The sequence below is a fragment of the Pantherophis guttatus genome, chromosome 3 (assembly GCF_059756535.1).
Source record: "Pantherophis guttatus breed Tessera chromosome 3, ASM5975653v1, whole genome shotgun sequence".
NCBI lineage: Eukaryota > Metazoa > Chordata > Lepidosauria > Squamata > Colubridae > Pantherophis > Pantherophis guttatus.
In genome coordinates this window covers 101,044,473-101,070,880 of record NC_142065.1, presented here as the reverse complement: position 1 = coordinate 101,070,880, position 26,408 = coordinate 101,044,473, and the positions used below count along the sequence as shown (strand labels likewise).

Genomic DNA, 26,408 nt, shown 5'->3' with positions numbered 1-26,408 from the left:
CTGGAAATGTCAGTATATGTTAAGAGTATAAATTAGAGGCTTCTGATGAATTTAATGTAAAGAGTTATTGTGCTATGTCTAACTCCATAAAAGGACTTTTGAGGGTAAAACTAAATAGTGCCAAGTCTCCTAAACATGCAGTTGGTTCTGTGTCTTACTTTGTGAAATCTTTGTTTTCAACGCAGATTTTTTTTAAATAATTAAATTATTCTGAATTGGGAGAGTCTATCCTAAATTAAATGTATAGTTCCCAGCTCGTGATTCATTGAAATTATAACTCTCCTGATTGTTTTCTAAAAAGCAGGTCAAGGTAGTAAACTTCCTCTAATGTCCTGTAATTCAAATATTGGGAACTTTTCCATTGGGAGTCATTCCCTCTGTTGTCATATATGTGAGATGCATAATCTGTTTCCAAATCTGCAGATTAGACCTTGTTGCATGTGCTGAAATATGCAAAGGCATCCCCACTAAAATAAATTTCCTTCTTCCGAGTCTTTTGCTAGCTTTGATACAGAAATAATGCTCAATCAGGGTTGATGACTTCTCTTCCTCTGAAAGTGGCTGATTGCCATAAGAAGACCAACTAAACTACATCACTTGAAAATCCCTTTGAAATGATTCTTTCTATTTTCAGCATGCACATTTCTGAAAGCCAACAAGAATTCTTCCGAATGCTGGATGAGAAAATTGAAAAGGTAAGAGGAACAAAGAAAATAATTAATACATTAATGTACTGTATTGTAATACAGTTGCTTGTGTATCATCCTGAAATGCAAAGTGACACAGAAATATCTAAAATGTACAACTATAACTATGCAATCTGTTAAAAGGTGAGAATCCATTTGGGACTTATCATTTAGCAAGTTTCCATTTTATAACAGGTTCCTAATGCTAACCTATTATACTTTCACTTATGGATTGATTTAATTGGAATGTAAAACCATAACCTTAAAAAAAAAAAACTTCCTTTGGGGTCAGTGCCCATTTTCACTAGAGGGAACTCCCAAGGCCAAGACAATTCAAAGACAGTCAGTAAGTAGGTATGGATAAATTTCTTAGGTGCCATAAATGGCGTTTTTCAGACTAGGTTGAAGAAGGATTTGAATATGAGTTCCTCAGGACTGAGGGAGAAGAAAACTCTTTGCAACCTTTTCAACCAAGGATCAACTCTAAATTGATGCTAAATAAGACTCGACAGAATTTAAGAGGGGTTGGAACTTAGATCATTTGTAGGAACATAATGATCCTAAGCTGATGACTTGTTTAACTCAGCCCCACATCCCACCCCACCCCAGCACTGCTTGCTCTTCTTCTAAAAGGGCTTCTTAAATGACATTTAGAACTTTCACCCCCTTGATCAGGTGTTACAGATTTTTTTAAAGCAGATTCTACACTCTGAAAAAGTTTGAAAAACCATGAAATCTCTAGAACAGTAAGCTAGTCTGATCCAAGAGCTTTTACGGGGATATAAGAATTATTGTTTATCCTGCCTTGACATAATGGCATATAGAAGGGTTTTGGGTTGTTGTTTTTTTTTTGGTAGCTCTGGTAGTTCATCTTATACCTGATAAATGGTTCAACAACTGCAATTTTGCCTCCTTCTTTTCTTTTGATGATTTTTTTGGTCTTTAACTAAAATGAAGATTTTTTTTTTAAAACCAGAGAACATTTTATCTTCATCCTTGATAGAAGTGTTATTACCTTAGGTAACAGAACTGCTGTTCTCCATAAGAAGAACTGAAAATTATTCTCTGACACCAGCAAGTAGAAATTAACGTATTTTTCGCTCCATAAGACACACTTCCCCCCGCCCCAAATAAGTGGGTGGAAATGTGCATTTTATGGAGCGAATATTGCATCACAGATCATGAAGTGTATTATTTTAGGGTCCCCAATGGTGGACCCATGCCGGTCCTTTGGTGAATAGCATCTGGGCCGTGGTGGTGGGGTCCTTTTACAGTGCTGAACCTCGCCTTTTCTGTCTTTGTCATTCCCCGCCTCTTCTCTCTCTTTTCCGCAGTGCAGGAGTAAATAGGCAGAGGTGGCATATGAGAGGACATTTATTTGTGGTCCTCTCAGGCTCCGCCTGACATTTTTTTCCTTGTTTTCCTCCTCTAAACCTAGGTGTGTCTTATGGTCAGTTTTGCATCTTATAGTGTGAAAAATACAGTAACTTCTACCCACAAAACTGAAGTGTTGGTTAAATGCACTAGGGGGAAGTGGAAAATTAGGCCATTTAAGAAATTTCAGGAAGCACTCTTTATAGATGATATATATTTCTGCGTTAACGTAGTGGGTATATTCATCCATATGAATAATCCATAGTTCAGCTATTTGAATTTAAATGTAGGTTTCTGCATGATCCTTCCTCCAACAAAACTGCAGGTGTTTGGGAACAGGAATCTCTTTTCAGATTAAGCATATTTTTGCATATAGTTTGACTTTTCTATTGACGTTTATCCAGGCTGAAGTTAATGAAGACAAATTTCAGGATTTTTTTTGCCTCCCTGCTTTAGAATAAACAGTAGCAAAATTCAATACAGAGTCTTCTAATGCAGGAATAAAATGTGTGCAGTTGAAAGCAGTTACTATAGGTTTATGTCAACACTGAATGACTAGCCACAGTAGATGCTTCTATTAACCCAAACTACTTCATTGCAGATTCCTGTACTATTAATAAACACATTGGTTACACGAAACATCTGGATACATTGCTTTTATTTCATGTGTATCGTAACTATAAAATTTGAAAATACATGAAAGGTTTGTGTAATGATAAGTGATTCCCCAAGCAGCAATTGCTTAACTTGTCTAGACAACACAAAAATAATAAACGATGGAAAGAATTTGGCTGCCATGGAACGAACTGCATTAGTTCTACACAGCCTGCCCTGGGGAAAGAGGAATATGAGGGCTTGAGAAAGATACAGGAAAATTGATTTGGGAAAATGAAAGGTTTTCATCTGGCCCAGAAGTGAAGGACCCAGGAAATGCACACTAAAAAAAAAAAGAAAAAAAAGCTGCCAGCCTTTTTGTTCTAGACTTCTATTTATGGCAAATCTGCAATTGTATCATGTGTTCCTTTATTGGCGAGGATGGCACACAAATGGAATAAGCAAGCATTTTCAAGTTAATATTTGATGCAACATATTTTGAAAGGCACTGGCTACATGGGAACACAACATCAGTCTTTGTGTATGGTCTCTGATTTTAGTAGTCTTAAATGACCTAATACTGTCAGATTGGCATCATGATTTTTAAATAATTATAAATGTTGTCCTTACGTATATTTTCAAAAGCTATAGTGTAAATGACAAAAAAAAAAAGGCAATTAACTTCCTATTTTCCAGTATATTAAGAAGGAATGAGAATAAGAAAAGCTGCTTCCTCTCCATTAGGAGAAAAGGTTCATGATAAATATTTTCTCTTTCATTCCCTGTTACTGTAATGTACCAGGATCAAATTATAATTTTCTTGTGCATGCATACACATTTTATTTATTTATTCAATTTCTATAGCCACCCAACTCAACCAAGTAACTGGATGGCTGATTAATATTAAATTAACAGCCACGAATAAAAAATCCCCATATAAATTACCCCCACTTCAGCAATAAAATGCTTGTGCCACTGGAATTTTTAGACTTTGCTTTGAGTCTCTATATCAGTGTGTAAGTATCTGTTGGGAGCAGAGAGTGACTTTTTCTTGGCACAATATATAAACCATCCTTTACGTTTACAAAGTAAATGAGAGTGCTCTCCATTTCCTAGAATTGTTTCAAAGAAAAGGTTTATTAGCAGAGGAATCATAAAAGGAGCCCAATCTTTTGTTTTCACTTCTTGGCCAAATATAATCATGTTGACCATTTCTAGCGCATTTAAGATTATTTCCTCCCCAGGGTTAAGAACTCACTTATCAAGGTATTATTTTTCCATTTAATCTGCCACAAGCCAGGATACCTGTCTCCTACATTTCAAGTTGTGATGACCCAAAGAGATTAATAGAGGATAACTTGCAAATGATTCTATTCTTTTGTTTGTTTTCTTAGAAAAGCTCCAGACCCCTCAATTTTAGTTCAAAGGTAATGGTTGTTTATGTCCATAATTCTTTCATTTTCCTAAAACTTGTCAACAGAAAAGAATACTCGGAGTTCCTTAAGAATTTGAAATAACAATAATGTGTGTAGGATAGAGCCACAAAAGTGGGCTTCGTTCATGAACTTAGCTTCAAGGGCAGATTCACAATTGGAACTGTAAGACAGGAATGATAAAATATTCGCTTAATATTGGTTATTGCTAGTGCTTTTGCAGAACTACATAATGAGGTTTTGCAATGAGAAAGGTCATGCTGGTGTCAGCGAACACTACTTAAACAGCCTATTTAGCCAATATAGTTGGATTTTTTTCCAGAAGGCTTCTGTAGCTCCTATGAAATGTTTCTTTAGCAAAATGTTGAAGGGTTTGTTTAGATCAGTGATGGCAAACCTTTTCGGCACCGACTGCCAAAAACGTAGCACACGTGCTTTGCACTTGTCTGGGCTGCAACCCAGAAGAGGAGCTGCCCAGGGCTCATGAGAGCACCCAAAAATGAACTTCTGGTTTCTGGCGCACGCATGCACGCCAGCCAGCTAGTCTTCTGGGTTTCTGGTGCACATGTACACGCAACGATCAGCTGGCCAGCATGCATGCTCATGCAAGAAAACAGAAGACCAGCTCTTCCAGTTTCCAGCACTGCCACACGCATGAAAGCCAGCTGATCATCATGCACACATGCGCATCAGAAAAGAGGAATGGGCGACGCCACGTGTTCCAGGCGACATGGCTCCATGTGCCACTTCGGGCACGCATGCCATAGGTTTGCCATCACGGGTTTACATCCTGCTCCTAATGAAGTCAAAGCATGTTCAAAATATTTGGACCGCTTAATTCCCAAATAAGCCACAGAAGATGCTGTGGGTTTCTTCCATTATAAATCAACGTTATCTTGTGATGCAAATAAAATTTTGTAACAGTTCAACTTTTGTCTGACATGCTATAAGAATAAAGACACTGCTGAAACTATGTGTTTCATAGGCTGAGCCCAAATGGCACTAAATTAACTTCCATAAAAGTGTAATGAAACTTCTTTAGTCCTATACTTAAACAGAATAGCCCATCTAAATTCAAAATTAAATGCCTAGTTCACATGCCTACTTGCTAACATCCTTATAAGTAATGTGATTTATTGATCTTGAAAACAAAGTACCGGTATATGTGTTTGGAGAGAAACAGGCTTATGAGATTCAGTGCTTGCAGGTGAGTACTGTCTAACCAGGGTATGTTGAAGCAAATCAGTGTGGTAGCATGCGTTTTACAAGCCCCAGGTTCACATTATCTGTCTCTAACTGCTCATTTCATTTACCTTTTTTTATTGCAGTTGGCTATTGTCAGATGTAGATAATTCTTCAGATTTCTTTACTTTTCTCTTTTCTGTGACAAAGAAATTTGAATGCAGTATTATGGATATTGTCATCCTGGACTTTCATGTGACCCCCGCTAGTAATATAAAACTAAGCAATGGCTAAATAGTTGGGATAATAATATATCACAATAATCAAGGAAATTGGTACGGTATTAGGGAATATCCCCCCCCCCAGTTTAAAGATTTATTTAAATAGGACTCATCTCCGGACATGCTCAAATATGTTTTATAGAATTGAAACTTTATCTTGACATTAACCAAGGCTAAAGAATAAGTCCTGGGAGAAAATTACAGAAAATAGGCAAGGGATTAGCTTGATTGTAGAAATCCATTCATGAATTTACCTTAAGACACAATCGGTATGAGATACTTGCAAACAAAGAGACAAAAATATTGAGGATCTTGGAGAGTCATCATAGGCAAAAGTTTTCTAAAGTGAATAAATTAGATTTTTTAAAAAAAGGAACTGGTAGCTTGCTGGTTGGTACAGAAGATAGACTACTCCATTGTGTGGCAAAGCCAGATAATAAAAATTGAGTGCTTCTAAGAAGAACGGAATAAGGAACAAACCTGACTATCGTGAATCTTACTTCCAGTTTACATTAATAAATTTCCAGATCGATTGTCCTCCATGTTAATCATGGAGATTGTATATGGATTTTCTACCTCCATATTCCATTGAAATATTTCAGATGTAAATTGATGCAAATTGAATAGTGAGAACGTTTGAAATTAAATTTTCTCTTGGGACAGTCACATTTTAGATTTAACAGAAGGGTTAAATTGACCCTTGTATACCCCAGAGCTGAGTGTCAGATTAAAACCTTGGTATTTTCCCTTGTATGACTAGTGGGTTTGCCAGAGCTCTCTGGAACCAGTTACCTCCTGAGATCCGGACCATCCCCACCCTATTGGCCTTCCGAAAAGCGGTGAAGACCTGGCTTTTCCAGCAGGCCTGGGGCCGTTGATCTCGCTGTTGCGATTTGGCAAGATCTGGCCATGAATGGTGTGAATGGGTTTTAATTGTTTTTAATGTTTTAATGTTTAATGTTTTTATATATGGTTTTTAATGCATTGTAAGCCGCCTTGAGTCTTCGGAGAAAGGCAGCATACAAGTTGAATAAATAAATAAATAAATAAATAAATAAATAAATAAATAAATAAATAAATAAATAAATGTTCCTTGAACCCAGTTGTCTTTAAGTGTCACCTAGCTGCATTAGGACTACATTTCCCAGGGGTAGTTAGAGCTAACATGTCAGGGCAAAAATGATCTGTTGAAGCACATAATGAAGAAAGTCTTTGCCAAAGCTTCACACATTTATGCTGTAAAAGACAGCATTAGCAGCCACTATTTGTATCTTTGTTTCAAAAAAAAAGTCCTGGTGTCCTGTATGTGTGATGGAGGGGCTATCGTGGGAAGAAGCACGGTGGGCAGAGTTGGCTTCAAAACTTCCAGGTGTTAATCTTGACTCAAAATGTTTGTGTAACTAGATGTGATAGCAGTACAACCCTTCTTGGATTCTACTGATCACTTATAAAGAATGAAGCTTGGGAGATTAAAACAGGAGTCGTGATGGCACAATGATTAGAATCTAGTATTGCAGGCTAACTCTACCTACAGCCTGGAGTTTAATCCTGATTGGCTCAAGATTGACTCAGCCTTCTATCCTTCCGTGGTTGATTAAATGAGGACCCAGTTTGTTAGGGGCAAGAAGCCGACATTGTAAACCACCCAGTGATTGCTGTAAAGCACTAAGTGCTATTGCTAAAACAGTATTTTGTGGAGATGGAAGCTTGATTTTTTTTTCCCCTTCGCCCATGGCTTTATTTGTGATTTCAGAGCTTAGTTTTGGCAGGCTGCAAAACCGTTTTCACTCATGTGGGTGGACTCTTCATAGCTCTGTTCATTTCTTTTTAAGAAACAAAAAATTATGCTCTGAATATGTGCTTGCATGTGCATTCATTGACATTCTTCTAAAGGGCATCATGAAAACAGAAGACCAACTGAAGTTTAGAGTTTCTGTGGTAGGGAACCACTTTAATCCCTTGGAGAACCATTCATCAAAAAAGCTGCAGTGTCTTTGCAGTTCCCTTTACTATCATTAAAGCAAAAATGTTTGACATAATTATTTTCATCATACCACACCAGGCCACCCAGCCACTTCCGTTGCGTCCTTTGAATGGCAATTAGAAAAAGGAGTCACATTGTTAAAAGGTTGCAGCAAGTAGAAGGCATTGTGCTTCTACTGGTTTCTGGTTTTTCTGGTTTCTGAACCTCATACTGTGGACCCATAATAGAGCTATGCAAGAGAATAATTTATCTTACTGATTTTCTGTATTCCTGTGGTGTCAGTTTGTTTATGAATGCATCATTTTAAAACAATCAAGCAGCTAATAAAAGGATATGGTGCAGAACAGGCAGAATGTTGCCAGAATATGAACATGATTATCATTAATTGTTAAAAATGAGAAAGAGGAGAGGCAAAAACAGGAACATGTTGCATTAAACTGAAATTCATCCTTGTCTGTATTGTGTTGTGGGGCTATATTTGCTGTAATCATGCTTCTGTTTACATACACGCAACCTTTGTTTATTTTTATTTTTATTTTAAGAGGAATAATTTAGAATTAGTTAAAGATAACAAGACTAGAGAATATCTGTGTCAGAAATTGCCTAGATTTTGTGCTTTTTTTTAAAAAAAAAATTTAAAATATGTATCTAGTGCCTCAAGCACAGAGATGGAAGCATTAGGACCTTCCAAGTTTAATGGTTTGGAACAGCATGTCCCAAAGGTGCTTTTTCAAGAAGCAATTGGACTGTCTTGTTTTACTTTGAAGATGTTTCGCTTCTCATGTGGCCTCAACGACTCTTTAAAAGAATGCAAATGACCAGCTGTCTGCAAGGAATATAAATCCTTCCATTCCCCACTATCCAGTCAGAACTGAAGAAGCTTCTTGGATGAGAAGCGAAATGTCTTCAAAGAAAAACAAGGAAGTCCAGTGCCTCTTGAAAAAGCACCTTTAGGACAACCAGGACCTGGATGACCAATATGTTTAGAACAGCATTTTTCAAACATTTTGATCTCAAGACTATTTTACAATCCAAAAAATGATAGAGGATCTCACATAGCTCTGGTTTATGTGGATTATATCTATTGATATTTACTGAATTAGAAATTAAAACCAGGAAATTTTAAAATTTTCGACTCTGCAGACTCCTTGAAAAGGTCTTGATGACCTGAAAATCACATTTTGAGAACCAGTGGTTTAGACAAATTTGTACTTTCTATTTTATAGCCATCTTTTATAGAGTTCAGAATGCATACACATAATATTCTCTTCCATTTTATTTTCATATCAACACTATTAGGTTGAGAGAATGTGAATGGTCTACAGTTACCTAGTGAGTCAATGGATGAATGTTAAGTGAATTTCGTCGTTAAGTAAACTTTCATAATAGACTAATAAATGAAATAATACGAAATAAACTTTATTTCGTAATAAAGATGATGATGATGATGATGATGATGATGATGATGATGATGATGATGAATGGGATTTGAATTCAGATTTACATGATGATAACCCAGGACCCTTAACTGTACAACATAACATTGGATACAAATGTGTGTTTGTGATAAAAATGATGAAGATGCAGGATAGTTAGCAGGTAGAATCAAGTATTTAAAAGTAGAACTAATGTTGAAATATTAAATGCAAGATGGTATTTCTGCGTTTTTACTGGGTGTTGGGGGTTTTCTGGAACGCTGACAATTTATTTATTCACTGTTCTCAGAAGAGCTTAAATATATAAAAATTAATAGAGCAGTAATCTCAAAGATGCTGTCTGAGTTCCATCATATCAGTCATACCATTTAGAAAATACACCATGATTTGCATGTAGCTACAAAGCTCAATCTAATTTGCATTTCAATCTAAAACAATTGACAGAATGTGTACATCTCTTTCCATAGGCCTGGCCAGAATTTAGAAATATTTCATGACTCATCTATAATTTATTCTACAATGTTCCTATCCTAATGTGATTCTCTTCAATGACAAAGAGGCCCAATTCTTAGTCTTTATTCAAAAAAGAAGAAGAAGAAGAAGCCTGAAATGAATTGCTTTTGGCCACATTGTTTTCTTGTTTTTAAATAACAATAATTTCCACTTCTTATGTCACCATCATTTCATTCTCGTGTGTTGATTACAACTTCTCCTCTTGCAATTGTACTTAGGGTTGTAACGCTAAGGAATATAATGCTATCCTGCCAAAATAAAATCATCAAGTTGATTAAAACACACAGCATGAACTTAACTGAATTTCAAAACTAAAACGTATTGAGTTTTAGCAGGGATGATTACTCATGTAGCATACAACAATATTAGGTTTGTTTCCCTATTCAGGCCTTTTAAGAATATAGACCTTTTAACCTAGATATAGATAGATTTTCTCACAAAAGCTTCCCTCTCTCCCACTCCATTCCCATCTCCTGATTTCAACCCTTTCTAAAGGAAGGTTTTACTCAATTTATTTGATCTCCAGATTTTTTTTATCTTCTCCCTGTCTGGCAATTTGGTTAAAATATTTTTTCTTTGTCTTGCTTATATTTTGAACTAAAGGTGAAGACTGAATCCAAATTGCAGGAAGAAGGTATAATTTAAGCATGCTAATATTAACGCTTCATGACAGTGACCTATATTCAAGTACAGATTTTTAAATTGAATTAATAAGTTCAGCCATGACCTCTTTTTTCATGGCAATTATTATCCTGAGAAAGGAGCTATGCCGAAGAGCTGCATGCCATTCTTCAGGAAGACGTGGGTTGCCCATGGTTGCTCTTTGGTTAAGAATAATGGAACGTAATGGAATAATGGAATTTATAATCCTGTGGGAAACACAACTTTCGATAATATTTATTTATCAAATTCTTAAAGGAAATAAGTATATGGTGCTTCTTAACCATATATGCATCAATAATTTCAGTCGGGGATTGACACCAAAATTGCTTTGCTGTCTTAAAGGACGATCTATGCTGAGAATAGGCAAGAAGGTCTTTTGAGCCATGACCACTGTCCTTAAGATCTTTCCGGATTAATTAGCCTTTGATAGGAAAGGAATCCAATGAATGTTTCCAGCATCCTAGGACTATTCCATTAAGCCTTATACCGTGCTGTGCAATAGAGCTGTTTCGTCCCCACTGCCTTTCCTTTTAATGCAAACAGGCAACCAAGCACAGTCATGAAAATTTGGAATGAGTCATCAGTAAGTCGATAACATTGTCCTCATTTTCTGCTTTGAAAGTGAGTCTGATGAAACCAGAAATGGTTGGCTCCAGCATATAAACTGCAGTTTAATCTGGATAAAGCAAACTTTGTTGATGGTGGTTATTGTATCTGATTTAGAAGGTAATGTTAAGAGTTTTCTGGATAGAGTTGATCATATTCTCAGCTTATGGAGTAGTCTTATATCTTAATTTCTCTGTGGAGTTTTAAATTACTTCCACAACAGATTGCAATTTTCCATATTCATGGGGGTTTCATGTCAAAACTTTGAAAATGTGAAATTCAGTGAAAATATATACTCTTGCCCAGTTACTCCCAGATGTTGTCCCTGCATGCATAAACACACATATGCCTAAAGTCAAGCTATAGTAACTTAATGCAGATACACAAATCACACCAAGATCACAAGCCATCCTACACAGATGACACTTCTCTGGGAGACTAAAGATGTATTTGCTTCCCCATCACTCACAGGGTGAATGCAGCAAGCAGCAGCCAGATTTTTAGTATGATAAATTTCACAACTGCCACCATGAAAAGACAAATCCACCAACATAAATCTTGTGAATATGGAGACTCAACTATTTACCTTCTACTGGTTTAAATGATGATCCTGCTGTGATCCTTCTTTAACATGAGATTGTCATGCCATGGTTAATTATACTCAGATTTTTATAACACTGCATATGGAATTGCTTTGGAAGATTACTCAAACTCTTATATTATTACCATATAATCAATGTGGGTTGGGTTTGTGAGATAACAATTATGTAAGTACTGTAATTATATACTCCTAGCCTTTAAGTTACAGGAGCTCTCATGCAGATTTGCAATAATTTTTAGACCATCAAGTTCATGAAGTTAAGATTGGATTAAGTAGGAAATAAGAGCTTTCCAAAGAAGTTTATGCAAACATATAGATTTCATTCTGATGTGCAGCAAACTGGCTTATCCAAAGGCATACATATGTAATATATGGTATCTGAGTTTAGCAAATATCCACTTTTATAGATTGGCATTATGAGACCTAAATGGGATAGCTGAAAACGCAAACATGAGGAGCGAAAATCCAAAAATCAAACCAGTCTATGGAGTGGATTTTATTTATCAGTCTTATTTGTTTACAATCTATATTATCTATGTATAGATATGTGCATACATATAAGATACTAGAATATTATGTCTGCATGTGCACCTTGCGCGCGCACACACACACACACACACACACACACAGAGTGGAAAACATTTATTCCAGGACGCTGTATTTTTCCAAAACTTCATTTTTAATTTTAAAGAGCTGAGATCTAGATAAGGGATGTATAAAGGCCTCCCAGAAACGTCTAACCTGTTCTGTGATATTAAGCTTTTTCTTTATTTGAGAATCAGCGCACATCAGCAATATAAGTTACTATAAGCACTATAAGTTATTGAAAGACACGCTAATATAGCCTTTAAGACCTTGATGATTACTGGAAATACAAAGAAATGAAGTATGTTGAAGTATACTGTTGCAGTTCTTAATTGCTGCAGGTAGAAGTTACACACAGCATTTTTAAATTCTTGCCTCATTAGGGAGTGTAGTCTCAACGTGGTAAGTGGTACCTGACCATTCAGTTTTCTTCAACAACAGGAAATGATTGCCAATGACTGAAAGACTGTAGAGAGGTTTACACTTCTCAGACATACCCAGTTCACAAAGTTATTGTAAAACAAACAGAATGGGAACTGGCTAATGTAATTTTCCTCTGTTTTGTGGAATAGAAGTACAGTAGAACCTCTGGTCACGAATGCTTCTGACCACGACCAAATCGGATTCCTACCAAAAAATTCACAATTTTTTTTTCCGTAGCCGATTTCCCCTTCCGCGCCATTTTTTTTATAAGCACCAAATTTCCAAAATTAGGTTTGGGTCACGACCAAATCGGTTTGCGACCAAAGTTATAGAATGAAGTATGGTCATGCCCAGAGGTTCTACTTTGAATCAGATGTCTATACATCAAAATGATGGTAGGACTGTTATCCTATGTCTTTGATGAGCTATCTTTTTGTATGGTTTCAGTGTACTTTTTTTTTTTTAAAAAAATCTCTTTTCTTCTAAAGGGTCGTGATTACTGTTCAGAAGAAGAGGATATCACATAGTGCCAGTTCTGCCAATCGAAACAGGAATGCTCCTGTGTAAATAGATGACGGTTCAATCCAGATCTTTTGGGGGACTCTTCTCAAGTGAACAGCACTACATAACAAACAGTTATTTCAACATTGTATGCTCCATTCAGTTACAGTGTTTTCTTAATGACCATACAATGAGCATGGTTCAAAGGAAGAAGAACAGCTTCTATGGAACTGCCTTTGCTGCTGCTAATTGAGACCTGTTGCAAGTTTTCATTTCCCGTGCCCAGGAACACCATGGACGTTTGACTTTGAACATCTAAAAGACACTGTAGCTTTCACTTGGGCTGTTGGCCTGTTTTCTATTGGCTGAGGTGGCATTGTACAAAATCTTCCATAACGAAGCAGCTGAATCTTCCAGTTCACCCTATTCATCAGCCCAGGGGCATGGAGTTCTTGTTATATTGACAGTTTAGAGCTTTGGAAAATGGGATGCTTTGCCATGATGAACTTTGTTTTCTGCTAGGAAGAAGTTAAGAATTAAAAAGCATGTTGTCATACAGATACTGAATATGGTGATGCAGGAGCAGAAAATCTGTATTTTTTTTTAAAAAGCCGCCAGTTTCTTTTATTAACTATTTCAATCAAGGAATATACTTGCAGTATTGGCTTTGCTGACCGCAGATGGAAATTATGATCACAATCAGTTTGACTCCTCTCTCCCTTTCTCTCTCTCACACACTCTCTTTTTTTAAAGAAATAAACATTTTACTGTTTTTAGGTATTCTTGTCTTATACCCATTCATACATCCCAGTGTGTTAAGAATAATTGGGAAAAGGGAGTTGGTAAAGGAGACCTTTGGAAAGGTGATTTGAAAGGATATTATTTTCAAATGCTGTGTGCCAATTTGAGATGTCTGTAGAGTTTATTTTTCCATAATATAAAAAGTTGATACTCTCTCTTCTCAAAGGCAGATGTAATATTTTTAACAAATATTGTCATGAGTAAAAATGATCCTAAGGTTAAAAAAAAACTTTTGCATTTATTTTTTTTAAAAAATACATTATAACTTAACTATTTTACGAGCTTGGTAACGGATTCTGTGACTTTGAGGAACATAATCATAAAGGAAAATACAGCTTGCAGCAATGGAGCTGCATTTGCCCAATTAGGATCTCGTGATGGCAGTCCATCAATAAAGAAAGCACATTGTCAATGGGATTTGTAAAATAATTAACATTTTATCCCATGGGAATGTACATATGTCCAACTAATTGAAGGAGCTTACTAAAGGGGTTTTCGTCATATTTTCCCTTAAAATATAAGTGGTCCTCTATTTGCCATTAACTCATTTGCAGCAAGTGAAGGATGTCAAGATTTTTACCTAACAGCTGATTATTCACAGGTATGTAGATTTTGACTCATCCAACTTCAAGTAAACACAACAATGAAACATTGACTCCCAAAGATTGAGAAGGATAATAACTTCTTGGGTATTAATCTGTTGAATGATTCGTCAAGTATTTGGTGAGAGAAGGGAACAACATTGTCTTTTTCAAATCATTTATCTCTGCTGTAAAAACAGATACTTATGGTGGAATTGGTTCATTCCTTACCTTCTCTTTATCCATTATCACTAGATTTTTTTAAAATCCCTTCCATATTTACTCTAAGCTCTGCAAAGAATTATTTTCCTAAGTGTCTTGCTTCCTCTTTTTCCTTTATAATTTTCTGTTTTCTTGGTTTAATTGGCTAGTCTTTGTAGTGTGTATGAATACACTGTTTGGAAAGGATGGTTTGGATTTTCATAGTCCACCCCCCACCCACTCCCTGGAATCTTTCCTTAGCTGAGCCCTTCCCACTCCCACTTACATAGTTTCAGCTCATTGTTTCTCAGTTCCTCTTCTAACTGATGTACACAGCATGTATAGTGTGTTTTTTCATAACCCACTCGAAGGGCTTCTCTTAGGGTTTTTGCTACGAGTCCTCATCACTGAATTATGGAATTATTTCTTAAATTGATCCAGTGGTGGGATCAAAAATCCCTTCCCCAAGACATCCCAAATGTCTCTTTTGCTTAGGCGAAGGGCATTGAATGGGCTCGGGTGTCAATTGTCAAAACTTTGTGCTATAGTTGCATTGGAACTGATTGTGTTTGACTTCAAAATACTCTCACTCCATCTGATATCAATGTAGCCTTCATTGTACTTCACAAAACACTTGATGTCCAGACTTCACAGATTGAGGTGGGTGCAGTGTCAGTTACAGTTAACTCTTGCCACCTTAACTACAAAGCCATTGACATCTGGTAGGCACTTTCACTCCAGCACCAATGCCTAAAGAACATAAATCAGAAGTGTTCCTAAAACAAAACAGTTTGGAACATTGTCACCTTACAGGAAGATAGACAGCATAAGCAATAAATAATTATGGGAAGAAGCTATCTAAACATCATTCAGTTTCATAATGAATGGTGCCATAGAGGCTGACCAGATGCTATGTATGACCAGGGTTGACATAGCTAGACTGGTGACTCCATGTCTGACGCATAATTTATTGCAACTTATTGTAATATTTTTACTTGCATTTCTCTCAATGCAATAGTTATGTGAAAGTCTTAGCTTCTCATGATTCTAGCCTTCCAATCACTGATTAGTAGTGTATAGGGGAATGGCACTCTCCTCAATACTTTCATTCTTGCTCCCTGCCAAATTGAAGATGATACAGCTATAATTGGCTACTTTAAACTCAATATTATCACTATGAGTACAATCCAGCCTGAACATACTTTACTTATGTAGTTAAAAATTAAAGTACTTGGAAGAATTATTTCGTAATTTGTTAGCACAATATTTATGCTATTCCTTCAAATAGCCAGGTTTCTAGAAAAAGGCACCACTGCTTTAATGAATTGACTCAGTAAAACAAGTAGATTGTTAAAGCAACTTCAAAGCAGCTATGGCTTCAAACTGGTGAGGAATGACTGCTTTAATGAATAGCAGAGAAGGGCTGTGTTTGGGCAAGTTTTTGCAAATCATTTCTGAATCATTTTCAAACTCTGCACAGACTAATTCCTGTAGCAAATTTTGGCACTGGTTCATGTCCTATGATTTTTATAGTATCTTCACAACATAATTCCTACTCTTGCTTAAGCAACACTGATTCATACTTGCATCTACATAAAAGTTCATTTGTCAACTACCTCAGAAACTGTCACTTTAGCTTCCGGCAAAGATCCTGGATTGTTTCTGATTATAAAGTGCATACATTTTCTCTTTTATTATATCTAACCATCAGGTATCCTCCTTTGTTTCTGAGAATTAACAGCTTCATCCACAACAAGTACCCTACATGACTAAGACTCCTGGTTTCACAGTGAAGCAACATGTCATAGACCAGGCTCAGGACTCAAATTTTGAATCTAAATCTGATCCTAAAGAAGCTGCTCCAGTTGAGTCTGGAATGTCAGTTTCTCAAAAGGACAAAGCCAGGAATCATATGAGGCTGATCAAACACAAGCATCATCTGAACAGCTGCAAAAGTCAGGTGAAGATGACATAAGGCCTTCCAGTCCCTACACCAGATAAACAGAGAAGAGAGCAGAACAGTGAAGATCTAATCGACTCCTCGGCAAGCCAAGAAGTAAACTTGGTTATTGACAGCTGGCTGCAACCTTATTTAAGAAACATTTCTGAGTTGACTCTCTTGCTGGAATTAATATCTGACTTCAGCTCATGTATGACATTTGTGTGGATTCTACTTTTGAACCTCTGACTTTTGGACTGGCTGATAACAGGACAATAAATTTCCCTGGCTCTCTGAAACCTGGACGGACTTCAGACAAGCATTCTATACATTTCTATTTCAAAATAAACTCTGCAGGCAAGCAAAGGGTAGAGACCTTTATCCAGGCATTTTCTGTATTCCAATAGTCACAACAAATTTTCATATTTCACAGGATATTGTCTTATTTGTTCCCTTCTCAGAACAGGTCAGTGATTTGGTGTCTTTTATGTGCTACCATCTAGTCTACTATTATTTTACATCTATTGTGCACAGGGACCATGACAAATTAATGATAATAGTTAAGACTTTGGAATTGGGAGAGAGGAAGAGAACACACAACAATAATTTTCAGCTTAGATATAGCAATGGAATTTGGCCAAGAGAAATATGCTACAGTAGAAACAAATCAGGGTAATGTTACAAACAAATGGAATTGAAATGCCAAATGACCAAACAATCAGGAGCCATTAGGGTGATGCCTACAGGTAAGTGGGCATTTTATAGTTGAATAGCATCAAATATGGGTGGATGATAAATGTGATTACTAATGAATGAATCCAAAGAGTGAAAAAAGGGCTAAAGACAAAATTGAATGGTAGAAATATCATCCAAGCCATTAATACCTATGCCATACCTGTGACATGATTTTAGGGCGTATTAAATTTTTCAACTTTCTATTTCCAAACATTCCTTGGGGATTGTAAAAATATTTTGGTTACTTTAATATACTTTAGATGTGCTTGGTAAGTAACTATATAAATTATAACTTTTAAACATTTTCTTTCATTTGATACATTGCTGTATCACTTATTAACTGGACACAGGCTGAACTGAACAGTTTGGACTGAAAAATAAGGAAGTTACTGACTTCACTATGCATTATAGTGGAATGGAGACAGAGGTTTACTTCAGGTCAAACAAACTCTCAAAGAAGAAAAGCATGCATTGGCTGATTATGTAAAAGACAGCCAAAGCAAGCATTTATGAAAGTTAAAAATTGGAACTTACTGATTGTGCAGAAAACAAAACATCAATATAGTGTAATAAAACAATAGAATACTGGCAAGAAAAATTACAAGGTCAATTTCTACAAAAGATTGAGGGGGAAGTGGTTAAAGATAAAGATAAATGGTTTATAACTGGAACATTAAAAAAAGAAACTGAAGGCATGATTTGGGCTGCTCAAGAAAAGGCTACTTGAACTAATGCAATCCAGGCCAGAACTGAAAAATCTTCAAATGATTCAAAGTGCTGATTGTACAAAAGGCAGAAGAAATAGTATATCATACACTCAGCTTGTGCAAGAAGATCACACAAATTGATTGCAGAATAGAAGACAAAAAATTGGAGATCACAAAGATCTGAAAACAGAAGTTGACTGATATATTAAACTTATATGCTACCCAACTCTCAATGATGTTGGACTGCTTGCAACAATAAAAAAAAGCACAGATGACCACTGAAATTAACAGTTGCAAATAAGCATCAAGCTGTCACATCTTGTTGTTGATGTTGAGACTCTAGAAACAGTGCAGAGAAGAGCAACAAAGATGATTAGTGGACTGGAGGCTAAAACATAAGAAGAACGGTTGCAGGAACTGGGTATGTCTAGTTTAATGAAAAGAAGGACTAGGGGTGACAGGGTAGCAGTGTTCCAATATCTCAGAGGCTGCCACAAACAAGAGGGAGGAAAGCATCTGAAGCACCTGAGGGTAGGACAAGAAGCAATGGGTGGAAATTAATCAAGGAGAAAAGCAACTTAGAACTAAGGAGAAATTTCCTGACAGAACAATTAATCAGTGGAACAACTTGCCTCCAGAAGTTGTGAATGCTCCAACACTGGAAGTTTTTAAGAAGATGTTGGATAACCATTTGTTTGAAGTGGTGTAGGGTTTCTTGTCTAAGCAGGGGGTTGGACTAGAAGACCTCCATGATCCCTTCCAACTCTGTTATTCTATTCTATTCTATTCTATTCTATTCTATTCTATTCTATTCTATTCTATTCTATTCTATTCTATTCTATTCTATTCTATTCTATTCCATTCCATTCCATTCCATTCCATTCTATTCTATTCTATTCCTTTCCATGTTGGCTCTAAAAATCCAAAGCTTATATAAATAAGAATGTCATCTAAATTGTCAGAAATTGAACAGGAAAAGGGAGACCTAAAGAATATAACTGAATGAAGCACGTGCATTTGCCTGCTTTTTTTAAAAAAAATGACAAAAATAAAACTGCCAATATAGAAATGCCATCCTATAAATCTATGACAGAACTGCACTTAGAATGCTAGGCTGTTTCAAAAAGTATATTTCAGGTCTTAAAAAGGTGTGGAAAGAGGGCAGTGAAAATGAAAAGCGACCATCGCAGCTTCCCTACAGGGAACAACTGCAATACTGGGAAGATCAGTATATATAAACTCACACATGATAAAGGTATATAAAATCAGGCCTAGTAAACAGAATGAGGATAGAACAAATTTTTTCTCAACATTAGAAAATTAGACCACCTAATGAAAGTAATATAGGAAAATTAGGGCAAGTGAAAGGAATTTTTTTTTAAAAAAAGTTTAGCTAAACTGCAGTTTGCTGCCATTACTGTAATTATCATCAGATTAGAAAGTTTTCAAAGAAGACTAGACATATCAGTGGAGGAATGAGCGAATACCAGTAGGTAAAATGTTGTTTCCTAAATCACAGGTGGTTTCTACTTTAAATAAGGGCACTTCGGTCCATGAGTTTCCTGGTACAAATGGTTTGGCCATCATGAGATACAAGGTACTGGACTAAATAGGTCCTTGGCTTGATCTAGCAAGGTTCCCCATCTTCCATTTTTTAAGAGGCCTTTGTAGTTGTTAATGTGCTATATGCTTACAAGAGTTCTGTTCACTTGATAGGCCATAATACTTCAACCTTTAAAATGCTGAAATTATTTTAATTTTCCTTCATTCTTAGTTTGGGCATCTTACTTCCATTCATAATTCCTTTTGTTTTTGTTCCATAATTCCCTGCTTGTCCTGTCTATCTCAGATTGCAGGTTGCAGATTCCTCTTTCTTGGAGGATGAATTCAAATAATAATAATAAGTTAATGATAGACAAGGTACATAACTACAGCTTGCTTTCTGTGAAAAGGAAGTCAACTATCCTTTGAAGGATAGCCTCCACTTTCTGTAACAGTTCTTCTACATGTCCTTTCAAACTTGGAGACTTGAATCTATGGTGTGAAATAATAACATGTAACAATAATAAGCTGGTGTACTAGTGATGTATTTATTTGTGGGATTTATAAATTAGCAGTAAAGGTCCGGAAATGATACTTGTGCTGCACAAATTGTTCAAGGTTTTTCCAATTCTCATTCTTTCCTATCTCTCATTTGAGAGTTTTTAAAGAGAGTAAAGCAAGGTTCAGAAGTCTGGGCTGTATAGATGTTAGACCCAAACTCTGAACAGAGGAATTCTGGGAGTAGCACTCCAACAACATCTGGAGAGCTAGATATCTCTATGGTCCACCTTTAAAAATAACTATGAAATCAAATCATTAATATATCCACAATATATTTTATTCAGAATGAGAGGTGGCCTAGTAGTAAAGACGCTTGAGTCCCACTTGCAAGGTTGAGAGTTCAACCCTAAACAGTGGCAGATGTTTCTCTATCAGGGCGCAAAGAGAAAATATCTGCTGTGAACTCTGCGTGGGGTCAAGAAGGGCATCTGGCCAGTAAATGCTCCACCTCACTCAGTCGCCCTGAATCCACCCCGAAGCAAGGGATTACAGAGTCATTAAAAAGAAATATATATATATAGCCAGAATGCTTTTCTGGATTCCTTTACCTTTTTTGTTCATTCAGTTTATCTTAGTTTTTCTAGGATTCAAACATAGGTTTCTGTTCTCCTCTCTCATGTTAACTTCAAAGTGATGCATTTTAAAAAAAAATAAAATAGCCTCTGTTAGAAATGATAAACTTAGTTTTTAAAAAATGTGGACTGATTCAGCAACCTGGGGAATATTGTGTCAGATGAGTAAATTCCCTGAACCCCAGAGGGCTGCAGGCATAATGCCAGAAATTTTTTTTTGCATGAGCTTACATTCTCAGTGACATACACTGGGGACAAAACCCCAAGGATTTGTCATAGATAAGGGCAGTTTCTTTACTCCCATAGAGGAATGTAGAACACAAAATCATAGGGCTGGAAGGTATCTTGGAGGTCTTCTAATCCAACCCTCTGCTCAAGGCAGGAGACCTTGTACCATCCTGGTTCAATGATTATCCAGTCTAATTTTTGAAAGCCTCCAGGTAAGGAGCACCCACAATTCCCAGAGGCAAGCTATTCTATTGATTAATTGTTCTCGCTGTCAGAAATTTTCTCCTTATTGTATCTAAATCTGTGTTAACAATCCATTAGCAGCAGGGAATAGAAATCTTGCAGAGTTTTTGAGGACTTGAAGAAGGAGAAGATTTTTCAGAAAGCAGAGGGACAAAAAGAACTTTCCTCTTACATTATTCTGAAATTTATCCCTTTCTATATTAAAAAATATCAGACATAGCTTTGGGACTGATGGACAAACCTTAACCTAATTACTAATGACCTTTTTAGAGAGCTGGTAGAAATGTTTTTCCCCCTATTTTCATATCTAAATCCTTCTATATTTGAATATCATATTTAAAACCCCTACAGTGTTTTGTTCACTCAGCACTTACGAACTTACACTCAGCACTTACACTTAGTGTCTAACTATGCTGTGATGGAACACAAAATATGAGTGTTCCTGCACCTGGGTCTCTAGCATGTGTGGTTCACTGGGGGAGCAGAATCCTAGCCCAGATGTACCTGGGATCAAGTACACATTTGTATGTAATTTCACATTTCTGCTGTTCAGCCTCTATAGTTTGGAATAGTACAATGCTACTGCTACTTCAGAGTTGAAGAACTTGCTTTCCTCCTTGATCTGATAGAAAAAGGGAACAAACAAATCGAGCAGGCTTTACCCAGGGATGCACAAATGTTTGTTTAATATTCTTATGATGTTCTCAGTTTTGTCCAGGTTCTTTGAAAAAACTTCTTCCCTCCCCCACTATTTGAAATCTGGGCTATCCTGAAGCATCAATTTCCATTGTGCAGACTATGATATTCTGACCTTTTTAACTGGGGTCTAATAGTTATCTAAAGTGTTCCTCAACCTCATGCTGGCTGGGGAATTCCGGAGGCCAGAGTCCACACATCTTTAAATTGCCAAAGTTGAGAAAACTAAATGTTTGGATGATGCTTCCTTAAATTTCTTCCTAGCCAAATCATTATTTGTAGAAAAAATAAATTTCTTTTTTTCCATACACATTCTGTACCCTAATGCTCACTTTAAGATTATTTAGAAATTAGAAACAGGCCACAGTTAAGTTATGCCAAATGGATTTTCAAAAAGTACTGAGATCTGGATAGGTAAATTTAGGAGGGTTTATACAAGTCGTACCTTGGTACTCATGGCTAATTCGTTCTGGGAGGAGTAATGAGTACTAAAAATGATGAGTACTGAGCAAACCATGGGACTTACTACATGACATGACCCTTTATTTTGGTTGTAGGGAGTAGTAAGTCACAAGACAGCCAACATCAGCAAGTTCTACCTTGCCCATCCAGGACCAGGAGACAGAAGAGTACCGGGACAAGATTCTTATTTCAAATTGAATTGAGTATTGAAGCAGTCAGATTTGACAAGTTTTGAAGCAGTTCAGTACCAAGGTATGATTATACTAAAATAAGCAACATCAAAGCAAAAAAAAAAAAAAAGATTTCTTGTTCTCCATAATTCAGCAATAAGGAGCATGTTTTCTGAATGTGCTAATTATAATGGAAATTAGGTAGCTCTATCATTTTATTGTAAATTTGTGGAAAATGGGGAGAGAGGGGAAGAGAATTTATTCCAAAGAAAATTTGGAGCAGGGTTGGGTATTCTAGGAGAAAAACTACAATATTAAGGGTTACAGTTTGATCTCTAGCAAGATGGATCAACTTTTCAGTGGCATGGAATGGCAGTCACTTCACCATAAAGGTACCAGAAGTTTAGAGTCAATAAGCAAAGTCCTACAACTTGAACATTCTTTAAATATCCCAAGAAAGTACAAGTTTTCATTCCCAAAACCTTAGCATGATTGCTGTTTTCAACTCTAAAAACACACAGTTTTGTGGTGCTCATCTGGACTAAATAAAAGGATATATGCAAATATTTACTTTAGTAACAAATGGATAGTGTTGGTTCAAACTGAAATTTGTCTAAATTCATTCATTCATTCATTCATTCATTCATTCATTCATTCATTCATTCATTCATTCATTCATTCATTCTCTTGTTTTATTCTGTGACATATTCCCCTGGGTTTCCTGTCTCAGTTCTGCATTTTTATAGGCTTCTTCTAAAGGCAAGTTATCTATGGGCAAGATAACAAATTTGCACAATATATGGAGGAAATGTAACAACTCTTAAATACAGAGAGAGGCAAAGGTGCCAAAGTAACCTGAATCACTTATGATCTATTTATAGTCAAGGATTCAGGTGTTAGATAGGTCTCCTCAATAGATTTTAATTTTACAAGGAAAATCATTGGTCCAAAGCAATTATTTATTCATTCATTCATTCATTCATTCATTCATTCATTCATTCATTCATTCATTCATTAGGACAGGGACGGTAGGCATGCTGGTGTGCTTATGCACGCAATTCCAGGTTGTTGACAGATGCTGTGGTCCAGGCTGCTTCTTCCCCATCCATATCTTCTCTCTAATAATATGTTGATGTGTTCAGCATTGTTATAAATAACACTTTCTGCTTGGTTCTTTTTTCTCTCCCAATTTTCTCTAGATTTGTTTCGGCCAGGGACAACTAGAGGCGATCTTGCTGCTCCTGATCAACCTTGCTCATTCCTCTGGAGACGTCTTCCAAGATTGAACCTTTCTACAAAGGGAGTCATCATCCTGAGTTGAAAAATGCTCATTTGGAAAAAAGACTCATAGAATTGATATATAAATAAAAAAATGCATTAAGGACATTTCTGTTTTCTTTGATCCTGAGCAAGCAGAGTTGTATGTTCTGACTTTACGAGACAAATGGGACAAAAAACTTGTGTTTGTTTTGCAGCTATGAAACAGGCAGAGGTTGAAGTGTAGAAAAGTGAAAATTATGCATTCGATCAGGCAATAGATAATTTATTAACTTTTTAAAAAAGCAATATGAACTTTCCACTAAATTCCACTAAAAACTATTCTGCTATTTTCATTATACTTCCTTATTTACTTAAATTAAAATTCAGAATCAAAGAAAGACGGATAGTTTAAAAGTCTTCAAAGAGCCTTCACTTTATTACAAGTATTCGTAGAAATAGAAGATTGTAGTCCTACAAGTCCTATAATACCCAGCCAGTATAATCAAAAGGATATGGTCATTATAAACTTTTACGGGACAAAACCTAGCTGTAAACATCTGTAAACAGGAAGAAACTAAGAGCCAAATGTCTCACAAGAGTTCCAGCATAAAGCAAAGCTAGGAGCAGTCCCCATATCCTAATCCGATCCTTGCAATTCACTAAAGTGATTTTTTTTTTCTAAACATGGACTTTCTACATGAAGGAAAGAAGAGTGCTTCTTTGGTCTCCTGTCTGTGGGCTTCTTAGATACATTTGGTAGGCCACTGTGTAACGACTGCTGACCAGATGTGCCTAGCATTCTGTTCCCATATTCTACCAACCCAAAGAAACTGCTTTTTGCCTGAAGTGTTCACTTCTAGAATGCAACGAAAGTTTCAGTGATTTCCTGGAGCCCCAATAGAAAGGAGAAACCATAGAAAAATAAATCTTTTTCTTTTTGCAATACCCTATATGCATGCTTCTACATGGACTGAGGAACAGAATATGAGTGCTTCATTAATCTACTGCTAAAATATCTGCTCTTGAAACTCATCAAATGTAAATATATGTTTTATGTTACCCTTTTGAAGCTTCACTATTTCTGCATAAATATAATATCAAATGAGATTTTTTTCCCACACAAGTTCCAAATCCAGATAAAGAAAACCAAATTCAACCAAATCAAGTCAAAAAATTGTACTTGTTCATTTATTCTTTGAGGGAAATGATCCAAAGCTAAAATACTTTTAATTTAATAGAAGGGAAAAAAAACTTGTCCAGGATCCAAACAAGTTTTACTTTGATGATTAATGCAAGCAATTATGTAACAGCCACCTCCTGATTTTACAGGAAATAAGCTACAATTCTTAAAGTCCCCAAATATCCAACATAATTTAGCCTCTCTAGCACAAATCTGAGGATAACTGATCAAAGAATACTTCAAAATCTTAAATCTATTGAAGAGAGAAGGAACAAATACCGTTTACTACCTTTTCATGAACTTCCATAAATAATTAGGTGGAAATGAAATTCTAGACTAGGGGAATTTGAGTCTTATCCAAGTCTAAATATGAATCAAATTCCTGTTTTTGGTCTTAATCTTTAGTGCCATCTATTGCTACAGTGTAGAAACTTCATCAACCAGAAAAGTCATTGGTTAAAATGCATTGCTTACCTAACTCATGGCTGCTATGGTAGTTTGTTAAAATGTACCTGTTCTTCAGCTTATTAAAACAAACTCCAAAAGCCAAGAAATACATTGAATGGCTCAAAAAAGGCTGCATAATTTTTTGCCCGCAGGATTTACTGTCTAGTTAAAGGCCAGACAGTTTTATTGGAACTGTATTTATAATAGACTAATTTACAGTCTAGACCAGGGGTGTCAAATTCATGTTGTCACGGCAGTGTCACGTGACATATTGGGACTTTCCCCCCCTTTGCTAAACCGCGTGGGGCGGGGCCAACATGTAACACATCTGGCCAGTGGGCTGCAAGTTTGACACCCCTGGTCTAGACCATGGATGGTGAAGACTTAAGACTCCAATTCACAGGAATCTTTTTCCTGTAGAAGTGCTAGTTTTCTTTGAAAAAGTAGTGCTTCGTGTAACTGCATTCTACCTCAATTTTGCAAATTCCTTAAGGACTTAGCAGTTGCTTTTCCTGGGAAAGAGATTATTATTTTAATTTTTTTATTCTTTAAAAAAGATCATTGTGGATAGAGGTGTCAGAAGGTATTCAGGTCCAATCACCCAACAAAATATACTGTTACCAAGGTAGCAGATTATACATATGACACTAGAACTAGACAATAAAATTCCAAAAACCAGATTACTGTTGTTTTTAATGCCGAGTACGTTGTCAAACTTCATTGGCTGTCGCTAATTTTTATGACAAAGATAGCGATTCATAGTACTTTTAGGAGGAAATATCAAGTGTGTTGCATAAGATGATGGATTGGATTATGCCTTTCATTGGGGGCCTCTTCACTATAGGGGCCTCCCCCGCCCAACTAAAGTAACTTGAGCTGCTGCAGGACTTCAGTTGTTCACTGGTATCACCTTCATTCTTCTACTCCACCAGGATGTTAAAAGCCAGGCCAAAGGAAGATGGCTTTCTCTTTCTGCTGATATAAAGAACACCTTTAAGTCTAGTGCCGGCTTCCCAGGAGGTTACACGAGGCTGGCTCCAGGGGATTATTAACGCTTCTTTGAGTGAGGGTGTCCTGCCGGCTGCTTTGAAAGAGGCGGTTGTGAGGCCTCTCCTCAAGAAGCCCTGCCTGGATCCTGCTGTTTTGGCTAACTATCGTCCAGTCTCCAACCTTCGTTTTATTGCGAAGGTTGTTGAGAGTGTGGTGGTGCGACAGCTTCCC

The 26,408-nt window shown here is 36.5% G+C and overlaps 1 protein-coding gene across 5 annotated transcripts in view; it reads left to right on the top strand.

Annotated features, from left to right (window-relative positions):
- The window catches only part of C3H1orf21 (chromosome 3 C1orf21 homolog), a 151,538-nt gene extending 125,671 nt beyond the window's left edge, over positions 1-25,867 (top strand). For 3 of the 5 annotated variants that reach the window (XM_034409625.3, XM_034409626.3, XM_087890100.1), the window contains 3 exons: positions 635-695; positions 22,226-22,382; positions 23,500-25,867. In XM_034409625.3, the coding sequence (XP_034265516.1) occupies positions 635-695; positions 22,226-22,333 (169 nt within the window). In that variant the 3' untranslated portion in view covers positions 22,334-22,382; positions 23,500-25,867. Of the gene's footprint in view, positions 1-634; positions 696-12,849; positions 13,893-22,225; positions 22,383-23,499 lie in introns of those variants that run through there. The other 2 variants (XM_034409627.3, XM_087890099.1) reach the window with 1 other exon arrangement.
- The last annotated feature ends 541 nt before the right edge of the window (positions 25,868-26,408 follow it).